Below are 14660 nucleotides of genomic sequence, written 5' to 3' on the forward strand. Positions count from 1 at the left end.
CTCCAACCTCTTGGAGTCACAACTTTGCCCCTATATTTAGGGGGAAGAAGAAGGCTTTGAGATAATTGAGTCTGATGCTTTAAACAGGACAGAAATGTCTTTATCACCAGAATGAGACTGTTTTAGTACAAAAGCTATGCAAACTTAGGGAACAAGGTTGAGAGATAATTAAGAATGCTTGCTACTCAGTGGGGAAGGAAGAATTCAACAGAGCACAGGGGATATCAGTTATACTAAAAATTAATATGCTTTGTATTCCTGCTTTAAGAAGCCCGGCTCCTTCAGGAAGTTGGTTATACTAGACTGGTTTTCTCAGTTCCTAAGCACAGTCCAGAGAGTATCTCTTACCTACAGTCTTCTTCTGGAGACATGCAAACGCATTCAGATCCCAACTGTTTTTGTCCTGGTTGACAGTGACCCCTTAAGCCTGTCAGGATATCTGAAACAAAAGAAAATGAAGGAAAGAACAATGCACAGCATAGATTTCAAGTGATAAGTCTGAATTTAGGAGAAAAGGCTATGGTGAAAGGTTCTCATTTATCTCCTAGAGTGAGAGCACTCATTTTAGCTTTTTCAAATCTGTTGTTATGAAATAGTCCATCTGAAAAGTCCTTTCTAGCCCTTGTGAGCTATCACATTTCCAATCTAAAACTGCTATGAAGTTCAGAGAACCAAAGAAAATGAAATTGGTGAAATTTTTGTTCATTTGTTTTTCAAATATTTATTGAACAACTATGATTTACCAGCACTGTGATAGATTCTGGGGATAGTGAGTTCAGCAAAATTTGACCCAGATCCCACGCTCACAGAAATTTTAGTCTTGTGGGCAGACAGACATTAATCAAACAAACACATTTTACACATAGAATTTCTGCTGTTATTAGTGCTATTAAATAGAAAGCATATAATCAAGAAAATTGATGTAGCTAGGAAGGTTATGAACAGTAAAATGGGAAGAGAAAAGGGAGTATGATGGAAGCAAAGGAAATAGCAGACATGAAAGTGCTCAAAAGAGAGATAACATGCGACTTTCTTGGAATTGAAAGAAAGCCAGGGAAACAAGGGCAAGCAACAAGATATGGCCAGAGAGATGGCTGTGCGGTGGACTGTGGAGGGTCATAAAGGGTTTTTGAAGGATTTTTGTCTTATTTTATAAGCAGTGGTAAATGTTTGATAGGTTTTAGCAGGGGGTGGTGTGATAAAATCAGGTCTGGATTTGGAAAAGAATTTAATTCTGGCTTCTGTGTAAAGAATGCATTTGGACAGGAATGGTGGTCAAGAGAGTAGACAATTTATGAGGTTATTATTGGGAAGATCCCCTAGAGAAGGGAAAAAGCTACCCACCCCAGTATTCTGGCCTGGAGAATTCTATGGACTGTACAGTCCATGGGGTCGCAAAGAGTCTGACATGACTGAGTGACTTTCACTTTCACTATAGTAGTTTGGGTGAAAGAGAATGGTCATTTGGATCAAAGTGCCAGAGGTGGAAATGGAGAGAAGTGAGTGAACCTGAGACATTTCAAGCATGTAAAATGCATGAGATTGCATATTGTGGGTAGGTTATGAGAACTGTCAGGTATAATTCTTAGGTTTCTGGTTTGCATAAAGAATAGATGTTGGTGCCTAAACTGAAATAGTAAATATTAGAAGAAGTTAGTGGTAGGGAGGCAAGGGTAATGACTCAGGAATTCCTCTCTGCAAATGCTGAATCTGTGATCTCTTTAGGACAGCCAAACAAAACAGATGTATAGGAATTTGGATACTCAGGCCTAAAGCTCAGTGGAGAAGTCTGTGGGAAAGATTTAAATTTATTAGCCTCTGGGGGTATCATTGGCGCTCTGGGTATGGGTGAGATTCCCCAGCAGGAGAGTGTAGCATGAGGTTAGGGCACAGATCTGAGTCTTGAGGAACTCCAGCATTTAAAGTCCATGCACAGGCAGGAGCTTGCTAAAGATGCAGGGCAGCAGCCAGAGAGGTAGACGCTAAACCAGATGGCGTTGTGTGTTGGAAGCAGGGGAAGAATGCATCTGCAGAAGGTCATCTCTGTTGAATGTTGCTGAGAGACCAAAGCAGATGAGGACCAAAATATTGTCCATTAGGTTTAGCAATATGGATGTCAGTGTCAACAATTGTGCAAATGGATTTTAGGGAATAATGAAGAGCCAGATTTTTCTTATAAGAATAATCAGTGGAGAAATGGACAGCTTCCAAATGTAGCTATTTATCCCTGTCCAATATTCTAGGTACTAGGATGTTATGGTGGGAAAAAAAAGAAGCAGAAAAATGAAAACAGTAGTTATCCTCTTTTTCCATGAATCTAAGCAATAGTGGAAAAAGAGACATTAATCAAATAATCATAGTGATGAGTTTATAATTAAAGGATGAGATAGGTATTTGGAAGAAATATGATTTCAGGAGACCATATCAGCAAAAAACAAAAACAAAAACTGAGAAATGTAAGGAAGATTTATAAGGAAATGATGCTTGTGCTAAGATAAGCAATTAAATACTGAATATGAGGAAGGGAGATTAAAGTAGAATGAAGAACACAGGTATAATATGTGCTGAATGCTGTGCTTAGTTGCTCAGTCATGTCCAACTCTTTGCGACCCCGTGGACTGTAGCCTACCAGGCTCCTCTGTCCATGGGATTCTCCAGGATACTGGAGTGGGTTGCCATGGCCTTCTCCAGGGGAACTTCCCAACCCAAGGATCGAACCCAGGTCTCCCACATTGCATGTGGATTATATACCCATGTTGCAGTAGGTATATTATATGGAAGGGGAAATCTTGGTTATATTTGCTTATGTTGAGGCTCACCCAAAGAAGTTTAGCTTTAGAACTTCAATTTAGGTTGAATTAAACATGGAGCTGACATCCCAAGCCTCCTGGATGAAACACAAGTCCCTGGACTGTATCTGACTAATCAGGCATCCATATGGCCACAGTAGGCTCTGTAAGCAAGTAACTGACAAAGGAGGGAAGTAGAAAGGTGTATCAGGCAGGTTTATGTTAGAGGCAAAAATAAAGATTTTAAAAATTGGTACATTTTCTTCTTTGCTGCCATGCATTTCCATTCCCTACTATTCTCTTCTGTTAGGACCCTCATTCTATCTGGTGAAATTTGGCTCAGAGCTTTCATGAACATGGAGACCTATAACTGCTGCTAAATTCTCAGATACTAAGATTTCCATTGACATGGGCTTGTTTTTCTTTGGTTTCTTGTGTGGCTATGCCTCTTTGGCTTTTGTGAATAAATCCACACTTACTCAGGTCAAGGAGGGGCTCTAAGCTATGCATTTCCAAAGAGCATCAGTTTTCAAGCACACAGAGCTTTGCTCCCTGCCTACCAGTTTGACGTCATCAGTGACCACATACAAAGATTCTTCGCTCCCTCACTAAGTGTCAGGTGGAAGCCAGAACTGGTCCTCAGCTGCTCACACTTTCTGCCCTGCACAGTTTGTGAGCAACACGTAAATGGAAACATTGCAATCTTTAAAGAGTGATGAGGGCAAGGGGATCTTTGGAGCTGTTAATTTCTCAGAGGAAGGGATAAAAATGACAGAGGAGGTGTACAGCACCTCATTTTTCAGGAAGCAAAATTCTTTTTCACATTAAAAGAATTAAAAGTCTTTCTGGCCAGCCAATGACCTGAACATCTCTATATCACACATCTCCCGCCACACTGAGAGGAAAGAGGTTCAGTTTTATTGATGACTTTCTTTTTCTGAGACTCCTTTCACTGATCTTCCTGCCAACATTGTCAGAGAGAAAGTAGATGAGATGGAGTATTTCTTTCTTTTATCTCGATGTAGAGCATTTCATTATCTCTCAGTTTGAATTATAATTGCAGTTTCTTTTAAAAACATGGAGGGGTGTGTGTATGTGTATACATATGCTGTTATTTGTATAAAGAGAAGTATCTACCTAAGATGCCCAGAGAATCTTAATTCTGTCAACTGTGTGGTCTCCAAACACATTCATCTCTCTGACGTGTATGATCAAGAATCAAGTGAAGCTAAGCCACAATACCAACCTGAAATTCTCACAGATTTCCATATGATCTCTTTATCAATAGTTTTAAGGTTATATAACAGTTGAAAAGTAAAAGTCACTCAGTCGTGTTCAACTCTTTGTGACTCCATGGACTGTTGCACACCAGGCTCCTCTGTCCATGGGATTCTCCAGGCAAGAATACTGGAGTGGGTTGCCATTTCCTTCTCCAGGGGATTTTCCCAACCCAGGGACTGAACTCAGGTCTCTCGCGTTGCAGGCAGATTCTTTACTGTCTGAGCCACCAGGGAAACCCATGTAACAGATTAAGTTTCCCCTTTTCCTTCAGACGTTATAAAAGCACAGAACATGATAAAGAAGGCAAGGTAGCAGAGATCTTGAGGAATTAGCAGAGCCACTTGTTCAACCCAAACTGTCTGGTTTTGGGTCTAATTTAGCCTCTCTTTGCCTTTAGTTTTTTCATAGGCAAAATAGGCCCAATCATACCTGAGCTCAGATAAACCCTCCAGGATTCTCTGATTAAAAATGACACATAACTTGAACAAGCATGTTGAGAAATTTGGAAGATATGAAATAGTTGAAGCTCCCTTCCCTTTCCTCCAAGTAACCAACATGCCAGACTAATGGGAGTTCTCAGCTCCTCCTGCCAGCTGCCTGTCAGACACTGAACTTCCAGGTTTATATGTTCCTCTCTTTCACAGCTTCACTCTTCTGCACCCACTAGTACGGTTATAGACTTACCAAGAGTCAGTTTTATTTGTTTCCAAGTCTATTTAGGCCAATTTCTATTGTAATTGTGTAAGTTAATTAAATATATCAACTTACATAATATATCAAACTTACACATAAGTTGATAAATATATCAACTGATAAAGGAGGAAAAATTATTTTTATAAAAACTAAATCGAAAACATTGAATAATTTAAAATGGTTTGCAAAAATGTTTCTCTGAATTAATTGTGGATGAAACTACTATAAAAGATTAAGAAAAGTAATACATATAAAAATTTTAAAGCATTTTCTAGTCAAATTTGCTGCAAAAGTTGCCTTTAAGCCTTCACCTCTCTTCAAAACAGTAATTCTCAACTTTGGCTGTATCCAGATTAACTCGGAAAGATTTTATATAAACACAAATACTGGCCCTCCTAGCTCAACAACATCAGAATCAGGGAAAGGGACTTAAGCAGATGTGTTTTTTAAGGAAGTGCTCTATTTGGAGTTTAAAAACTTATTGTTTTAGAGAAATTGATATGGGATATGGGATAGCAAATAATGAATTAGGTATTTGTTTTATTCAAGAAAGAAATCTTGGAACTCAAATCAGAAGACCCTTTAGGAAATAAGAGGTTGGTCCTGTGTTAGAAAATTGGTGAATATTCGTGTATTTCTATGTTGTAAATTCAAAATAATAGGCTCCCAGTGGCTCAGCAGTAAAGAATCCACCTGCAATGCAGGGGCTGCAGGAGATGTGGGTATGATCCCTGGGTCGAGAAAATCCCCTGGAGGAGGAAATGGCAACCCACTCCAATCTTCTTGCTTGGAGAATCCCATGGATAGAGGAGCCTGGCAGGCTACAGTCCAGGGAGTCGCAAAAAGTCAGACAGGACTGAAGCGACTCACCAAACAAGCAAATAAGTTAAAATAAAATGTTTAATTAATTAAAAAGCGTTACTTTTTTGTCACTCTCCACTTGAGCTAAAATTTCAGTTAACCTTCAGTTCTGATCTTGTTACATGAGAGCACTTGTGCTCTATCAAAATATTGGAGTATTAGATTGGAAAATAAAATTGACCCCACTCTCCAAGATTTGAAAGTATCCACTTGACCAATAGCTACTTATGTGTTGCCTGAGCTCGTCATCGACACAAGGTGAAATACACCTCAGCGCATCATAAGCAATAGCATCTCTGTGGATGCTACACAGATCATCTTAAAGGACACCACTTTAGCAGACCCCAGGATCCTGAGCTTTACCTTTTTCACAGCTGAGTGAGTCCAAAATGGGTGGTGTCCAGGAATCCCCACTGCATGTGTACCTCGATGGCCCATTGACAACCAAACCTCTGGGACAGGTTAGCTCAATGGAGTCACCAATTTTATATAATGTCTGAAATGGTGACAATGTCAGTCCTTCCGGCACTATTGGCTTGAGGCACTCTGTCCCTGCAGAGAGAGAAACATTTCAGATGCATTTGGTGGAACAGAACACTCAAGGGATACAGGCAGATTTTGTGCATTCCAGGAAATGATTTTAATGTGATTGACCACATTGGTTCAGCGTTAATGCTGCCTTTTGAGCAGAAAAACGGGGGGTTGAGGATGCCAGGCTTCCACTGAGAAACTGCCTTTAGTTCCATTAATGGAAGAACTTGCTAAGGAAATGATTTCAGATACTCGTAACTTTTACTACATCATTGGGACATTTCAAGAAATAGTCTTTTTCACTCTTCTCCCCAGTGAGTTTTCCCAAAAGCAGGTGGCTGCCCTGTGGGTGATACAGAGGCAGGATGTTCTAATTTACACTGGTCTCAACTTTGTGTCATGGTATTCCATAATAACTCTTTGGAGTCCCCATCTGAGCCTTGTTTGAATCACATTTTGACTCTGATGAAGCATGGGTATGTGTGGAGCCTACAAACCCTTGCTCTCTTTTCCAGCAAAGTATGCCAATGTGCTCCAAGGAGAAAACTGCATTTCACATGACATGCCATCTCTGACACGTAAAGAGTTAAGCATCATTTCCCTGGGACCCATTAGCTTGCATCTCTTTGTACACTGGGCCAGGCCGATGTCTGTGGTTGGATGCAGTTAGCAGAAGTCCCCAATTTCTTTTTAAGCACAAGCCTCACAGTCCGGCTAACATGCAGGGGCGAGAACTAAAATATGAAGACAGTTTGAAATCTAATTTTAGCAGACGAATCCTATTTTCTGTTTCACTAAATCTTTTCACCAGAGTTACTGAAAAATGGTAAAATGTACTAATCTAAGGGTGTTACTTTGCTTTATTTATTTTGGGCATGTTCATTCTTTAGCAGAGTCCCATAGAGGATCTGCCCAGTTCTCACGTTGGCATTCCAAGTCTCCTTGCCTCCAGGTCCTGTCTGGTAAGCATCTGAAGTACTGGTATCCAACAGCTCTGAATCCAGTAAAGCATAAAATTTCAACTTCTTCTCCAACCGAGTACTGTTTCTTTTCATTCTAGAATTAAAAAAGAAATCAGCACATTACTAATGTTATGAATAATATCTTCAAACACCTCAGAGCCCTCCTAGATATTTTCTGTTCCTTAATTCCTGTATCTACTCAGAGTCTGCTAAATTTATACTTCTAAATATCTCTCAAAGTTCGCTCCTGTCCTTTGCCATCATCACTGCCTTTGCTCACCGTACATATTATCTCTTACCACAACTATCTACTTATCTAACAACTAACTAGTCTCTTTTCTAATCCTTCTTCCATATTGCTACTTTCAATTGATCAGAATATATATATATATATTTACTTAATAACTTACTCCCTTCTGTATATGTGATGGTTTACTATTGCAAGAATAAGAAAACTATATACATATCCTGTAGTGGCTATAAACTGAGTAAGTAATGTATTCTACATATGCAGCAAATATATGCAATTGCTATGGTAACAAATTGACTACAAATCATTTGAAAGTGTTCCTAATAACCTATTGGGCATTACATATTTTCCTAGTTAATGTGTAATTAAAGTGCAACTATTGGCATGAGGGAGTTCACTAAACGATTTTAAGGTAAAGTGGATTTTATATTCTTAACTTGGAATATGAAACTTAACCCACTTCCCCATCCTCACCTCTTGCCATTTCTTCCCATAGAATCTATGCTCTAGGAAAACAAAGGCATCTAGGCATCTACCATTCTTTGCACATAATATTCTCTTTCATGCCTCCATATCTTTATTAGCTGTTTCCTCTATCCTCAACATCTTCTCTCTTCCATTGTCCCGAGACCCAACTCAAATAGAATTTCCTGTGTGGGAAATCTCTTTCATTTACCAGTTTCATCACGTGTATCATCCTTTTGGTTTTGGAGAGAAATTTGCACAAATTTCTATTTTATGTTTATCACATTTATCAGCCCCACACCTATGCCTGAGTGGTATTTCTTCTACCAGATCTCTGCCTCACAAGTCTTTATGTGTGTGTTAGTCACTCTGTTGAGACAGACTCTTTGCAACCCCATGGACTGTAGCCCGCCAAGCTCCTCTGTCTATGGGATTCTCCAGGCAAGAATACTGGAGTGGGTTGCCATTCCCTTCTCCAGGATATCTACCTGACACAGGGATCAAACCCTGGTTTCCTGCATTGGAAGCAGATTCTTTACCATCTGAGCCTCACACAGGGCTTGATAACTATGCTAAATAAAATGAAAAACACTCTCCTTCTTAGGAAGACAGTAATGTAACAGTCTCTCCTTACTGAATGGGAGGCAAGTACAAAGAACTGACTAGGAAGTTATTCTCTGAGAATTGAAGATGGGAATTTTGAGGGAGGTGAAAGTTCAATTATCAACCTTTGTTACTATGTGGCCATGTGATTCAACTTGTCTCCCAGAAGATGATTAATTTTCTGAATACAAAAAGAGCATCCCATCATTGGTTATTATGTATATGGCTGTGTTTCCAAGGGGAATGGCATGATGAGTAGTATTAATGATCTGGATGTTTTATTCAAAGGCTGCACATTTTCCCTCACAATCATTCTGCAATAAGTTATTGTCACAAGCTTCTGCTTCATTTCTCTTATGAAGCTATACCTAAAAGTATATGCTGCAGCCATCAAGCTTTGGTCAACACATCTGCTAAACCAGCTTAGCAAGGGCCTTTACCCAGAGTCACTGTCACTTTCCTCTGGGGTAAGCGTCTTTGGTCACTAAACAGATATCTTCACACGCACTGGCATGGTTGCTCCAGCCTGGAATGAGGCATATCTGCCTCTGACTCCATAAAAGGGGCATTTTGCTACTAGGAATTCTAGAAGGTACTTATTAGGAAAGTCAAAATTGTCTTACTTTTGAGCAAAAACTATTGTTAGGTAGGAATTAGGCCCTTAATAAAGAGTAAATTGAAACAAGGAGTGAACTTATTCATAGAAATGGAAACATATATTCTAATTTTATGAACAGTCATTAGAATAATGAATCACTGTTTAAACCTTTTGTGTGTTTTTAAAATTAGAATGTCAATCATTTTAACAATTTATGTAAGCAACTGACGCAAAGAGATTAAAAATTATTTAGAAATCTGAATGTGACAAAGTGTAATTGTGAGGATAATATTGAAAAGGGCAGGGATTGGCAAACTATTTCTATAAAGGGCCTTGAGAGTCAATTATAGGCCAGGTAGTGTCTGTCACCTTGTGCCACTGTTGCACAAAAAAGTCATAGTCATTATGTAAACAAAGGAATGTAGTTGTGTTCCAAAAAACTTCACTTGAAAAAGGAAGAAAAGGGCCTCTCTGGTGGCTCAGTGGTAAAGAATCCACCTGCCAATGCAAGGGACACGGTTCGACCCCTGGTCCAGGAAGATCCCACATGCCCTGGAGCAACTAAGCCTGTGCACCACAACTATTGAGCCTGAGCTCTAAAGCCTGGAACTACTGAACCTGCTCACTCTAGAGCTTGTGTCTCAACAAGAGTCACCACGGCAATGAGAAGCCCGTTCACCACAACAAAGAGTAGGCCCTGCCTGCTGCAACTAGAGAAAAAATGGAGCAGCAGCAAAGATTCAGCACAGCCAAACATGAATAAATAAATACTGAAAAAGAAAAGAAAAAGAAAAACAGAGGGCAGACCAGATTTGGCCTGTGGGCATAGTTTGCCGATCCCTGTCCTAAAGGATTTGTTCCCAAAGTGTGGCTCCCCAACTAGTAGCACCAGTATTACATGAGATCTTGCTTGTTATGAAAGTTTCTGGGCCTTGCTCAAGACTTCGGAGTTTGAGAATCTCTGGTTCTCCAGTAAGGACTAATGAACATTCAGTTTAGTTCAGCCGCTCAGTCACGTCTGACTCTTTGTGACCCCGTGGACAGCAGCACACCAGGCTTCCCTGTCCATCACCAACTCCTGGAGCTTGCTCAAACTCATGTCCCTCGAGTTGGTGATGCCATCCCCTTCTCCTCCTGCCTTCAATCTTTCCCAGCATCAGGGTCTTTTCTAATGATTCAGCTCTTCACATCAGGTGGCCAAAGACATTACTCCTCTCCAAAATATTTCTTCCCCTTCACACCTCTAGGCCTAGCACCTTATACATGAACAGAAGATGAATGAACAGGGAAGATATATTAGTGCAGACACTGTTCTGTGGATATTTATTTGCTGGCTTTGGAGAATCGAAGGTTATGGCTCTTTAATCATAAATATGATACAGTTGGAAACAAATTAAAGGCTTTATTGGGTTTAAGAAAGGTAAAATTTCTTTTAAAAATGTAAAATTGATTAAGGCACATGCCTCCTGTGATCAATTTTAAGTATTATGTATCTCCTGAAAATTTATATCTAAAGTCACAGAACTGTCTAACAAAAAAGTTGTTTTTATGGAGTCGCAAAAAGTCGGACACGACTGAGCGACTGAACTGAACTGAATCATAGAATCATACAGTGGTTTAAATAAAAGAGATAAAAGGTAATAAAACTTCGATTGCTTAAGAGTTCTATAGGTATTTAGCCTAATAAATCATTATAGATTCAACACTGACTATGTTATAGTCAATCTAATTTGTTTCCCTGATAATGTGCCTTAGATAGGGGGTTAGTTTGTTCAGATTCAGAAATAAACAGTCAGATCTTAGTTGTAGACTCTTAGAGAAGTCATCCAAACCGTTCTCCACTCACATAAATGTGTCATCAGCACACGAGTTAGTGCCAAGGAGCACAAAAGACCCTGCCATCCTTTGGTCTAATGATTAGGTATGAGGACGTCTTCAGGGAATTCAAGAGGGGAAGTGGTGGAGCCTTTCTAAATGTTACCTTTTTTACCTTTTAAGTCAATAGGTTCTTAAACTAAGAAAAAAATAACTCCACATAAAAGAAAATGCATGCTTCCTAAGTTCTACTGTTTGGATTCCAAACCTAAAGTGAAGGTCAGGATGCTTACCCGGATAAATCCATTTTCTGGAGGGACTGGTTGAGGACACCCTGAATCTGATTCTAATTCAGGGAGATCAGTTTCTTTCATGTCCTCATCATCACTGATGCATGGTTGTCCACTAGAAGGGGAAAAAAAAGACATTTATAATAAAATAAATATGTACACATACTTAAATGTCTATGTATGTAAATATATGAATGCATATATATATATATACACACACATTATGTATACGTGTGTGTGTGTATATATATATATATATATATGCTTTAGAGCATGCTAAGTTGCTTTAATTGTGTCTGACTCTTTGCAGCCCCATGGACTATAGCCCACCAGGTTCCTCTGTCCATGGGATTTCCCAGGCAAGAATACTGGGATGGGTTGCCGTGACCTCCTCCAGGGGATCTTCCTGACCCAGGGATAGAACCCATGTCTCTTATGTCTCCTGCATTGGCAGGTGGGTTCTTTACCACTAATGCCACCTGGGAAGCCTGTATATATGTGTATATAAAACAGATAAAAAGAGAGAAAATATTAGAGAGGAAAAGGGGTAGTAGCAGATCTAACACCTCACTGATATGTTGGAATAGGTAAAATTCTAAGTATTTCTTTATTTAGCAATAAGAAAATAAATATTGTAAGCCTCTAGTAGCGGGGGTGGGGGACGCCCACTCTCTCCGGTACCCATCTTTCCATCCTTACTCATTCTGCATTATGGAGAACGTGCAGTGCTCCTCTTGCCGCCTCTCCCCCTCACAGCGTGTTCCTCCTTGCTGAGGGGCAGGGTTGTTGCATTCACGGGTTCTCGATCTCCTGTAAGTAGCATCACACGAGCTCCAGGAGGACCAGCAGCCCCAGTTCCCATCCACAGCATCTGAAAGACAGGGACATCCACCCACCAATCTCAGTGCAGCCCAGAGAACTGGGGCTTTGAAGCCAGGCCAACTTGGTTGCCTCTCATTTTAGCTGTGGGATCCTTTGCAGCATATCATAGGGTTGTTGTCAGGATTAGAAGAAATTCTCTGTGTAAAGGGGCTGATACATCATCTGTTTTTTCTTTCCTGTTCCCACAGGAAGAATAAAATGACAACAGCTCTGAATAATTTTCAACTATCAGCAATGTGTCACACAGTACATATATGCATACATCTATGTATACATATTAACATCTTCTGAAAAGGATATATATCTATCTAATATATATATTAAAATACATTTCTAAAGGTAATAGACTATATTCTTACTCCCATGACACATCCTCTTTGTAAAAAGGATTAGAGGTAGCCATGAATATATCTTAGTCCTGTATGAAAATTTTGATTGTGGCTTAATTTATCCCTTATTACAAGCCATCCTTATTCTACATTATAATGCATAAGAGACTCATAACATCAGTATCATATAGTTTACTTTATAGTATGTTTTTTATTTTATTTATCTTATGTTATAGGCATTGTGCTGTATATTTCATATACATATGTTCTTGTTGTTTAGTCACTTCAGTTGTGTCTGATTCTGTGTGACCTGATGGAATGTAGCCTGCCAGGCTCCTCTGACCATGGGATTCTCCAGGCAAGAATACTGCAGTGCGTTGCCATTTCCTTCTCCAGGGGATTTTCCTGACTCAAGGATCAAACCTACTTCTCTACGTTTCCTGCATTGCCAGGTGGGTTCTTTACCACTAGCGCCACCTGGAAAGCCCATATACATATACACACACATATAACTTTCGAGTGTATAGTGGCCTTATCCTCATTTTATGGAAAACAGATTGAGGCACAGAGAGGTTAAGTGACTTTTTCCAAGGTCACACAGCTGATAGGTTACAGCCGAGATTGACATCAGACTGTTTAACTTTTGAGTCTAATTTTCTCCAGACCTAATTTCCTTGTGAATTTGCATAAGGTAGAAATTGCAAGAGCAAGTTTTGTTTTGTTTTGCTGTTTTCATCAACCAACCCTGAATACCTTTGGGAGGGGAAAGCTTCCTGCCTTCTAGTAAGTTACTGACACTTACTAGATTTGTAATCTGGGGAGCGTCGCTCGCAGTTCTCGCCGTAGGTGCCGCTCTGGCAAACACACAGGCATTCGGTCCCTGAGAGCACGGGATGGCCATTGTTAGGGCATCGAGCACATTGGCAAGGGTCAAACTTGGCTGCATACTCTTGAAAAGCTCTCCTGAGGTTGTTCCGTCTTGTCACTGCACAGGGGATGTTTCTGACCAGGTCTGTGATGGGAGCAAGCTAAAAGCAGATGGGAAGGGGGGAGGTCCAGTCAGAGTCACATCCCTTTGGCATATGTTGACATCACCACCCAGTTCTCGTGGAATCAGAGGCAAGACCTGGACAATCGTATGCTTCAAAGCGATTATTGTAGAATACAGCATATCTGTCTATTGAACCAGTAGAGAAAAGCCCTCTCCATGAGGGAAGGGAAGGGCAGGGGAGCTTCTTCCCCTCTCTCCTGGGTAGACCAGCTGTCTTCAAGATTAGCTGGCTTCCACTGTCCTTAAAATACAACAGGTGTAATGTACATGGAGTTTACTTTCCCTGCGCTTCTACTAGGGAGGAAGCCTCAGGTGGGGTGTCACTTATTAGAATTTACATCATCTTACTTATTAAGCATCAACCTCTGGAGATAAGTGACTAAGAGTCAGGCAGCTCAGGAATGTTTTGCTGAAACGTCAACAAGTTTGACTCAAGGAGAAAGATCTGGGAAGAGTGAAGAGAGGCTTTCTGTGTTCTTTGTTTCTCCAGGGACGATACTATTGGCTTTTGGCGAACGAGGTGAAAACATGTGGAGGGAGAAATGAACTTGCTGGTAGAATCAATAGAAGAATTACAATAACAAATATGGGGGCTAACACAAAAATCAAGGCTCATCAACATTTTAAAACCCCAGAGGAATGACTCTCTATGCAGTGTATGACTCACAAGTGCCCAGATGGATGGCTGGACCTGATTTTCCTACCATAACCTGTAGAATTCCAAATATCTTCACACTACATGTAAATCATCCTGCTTTCATGGTGATTGAAGTCCTTTATTTTCATTTGAATGAAATGAGCAGAATAGCTCCTTCAGGGGCTTTTTAAAATGTGCTCAGGTTCAGGCAAAACTGGTTTAAGTGGCATATGACTGATTTGTGGACAAAGTATTTCAGACATAACAAAAAACACCCTTTAATGTAATTACAACAAATATAAGACTGTAAATTTAATCAATGGTGATAGAAACAGAAATTCAAATGAATCTAAAATCTCATATATCCCACAGAGCTATAAACGAAGATTTAGGAGTGCTCATCAACTAAAGAATTGCAAGAAAAATACAGAAATCAAATGTATTATATACATGGGAAGATAAAGAGCACTACTCTAGGCAAGTTTAGGCAGTTTTATGCACCAAATTCCCTCTTCTGGTATTTTATGTATGCTAGGAATTCTAAATGCCTTACTACAGAATGCTTGTTCGAACAGCAAAAACAAGAGATGTGTAATTCAATGTTTTTTAAAAAGGTATATTGT

The 14660-nt window shown here is 39.9% G+C and overlaps 1 protein-coding gene across 2 annotated transcripts in view; it reads right to left on the minus strand.

Annotated features, from left to right (window-relative positions):
- Positions 1-14660, minus strand: part of C6 (complement C6) — an 80436-nt gene that overhangs the window by 23089 nt on the left and 42687 nt on the right. For both annotated transcript variants that reach the window (XM_081517549.1, XM_081517550.1), the window contains exons 11-16: positions 13152-13377; positions 11838-12009; positions 11142-11253; positions 7079-7211; positions 5988-6176; positions 349-439 (exon numbers count right to left, since the gene is read on the minus strand). In XM_081517549.1, coding sequence (XP_081373675.1) covers positions 349-439; positions 5988-6176; positions 7079-7211; positions 11142-11253; positions 11838-12009; positions 13152-13377 — 923 coding nt within the window. The remainder of the gene's footprint in view (positions 1-348; positions 440-5987; positions 6177-7078; positions 7212-11141; positions 11254-11837; positions 12010-13151; positions 13378-14660) is intronic.

This window comes from Giraffa tippelskirchi, chromosome 8 (assembly GCF_054371585.1).
Source record: "Giraffa tippelskirchi isolate mGirTip1 chromosome 8, T2T-mGirTip1v1.2.pri, whole genome shotgun sequence".
Lineage (NCBI taxonomy): Eukaryota > Metazoa > Chordata > Mammalia > Artiodactyla > Giraffidae > Giraffa > Giraffa tippelskirchi.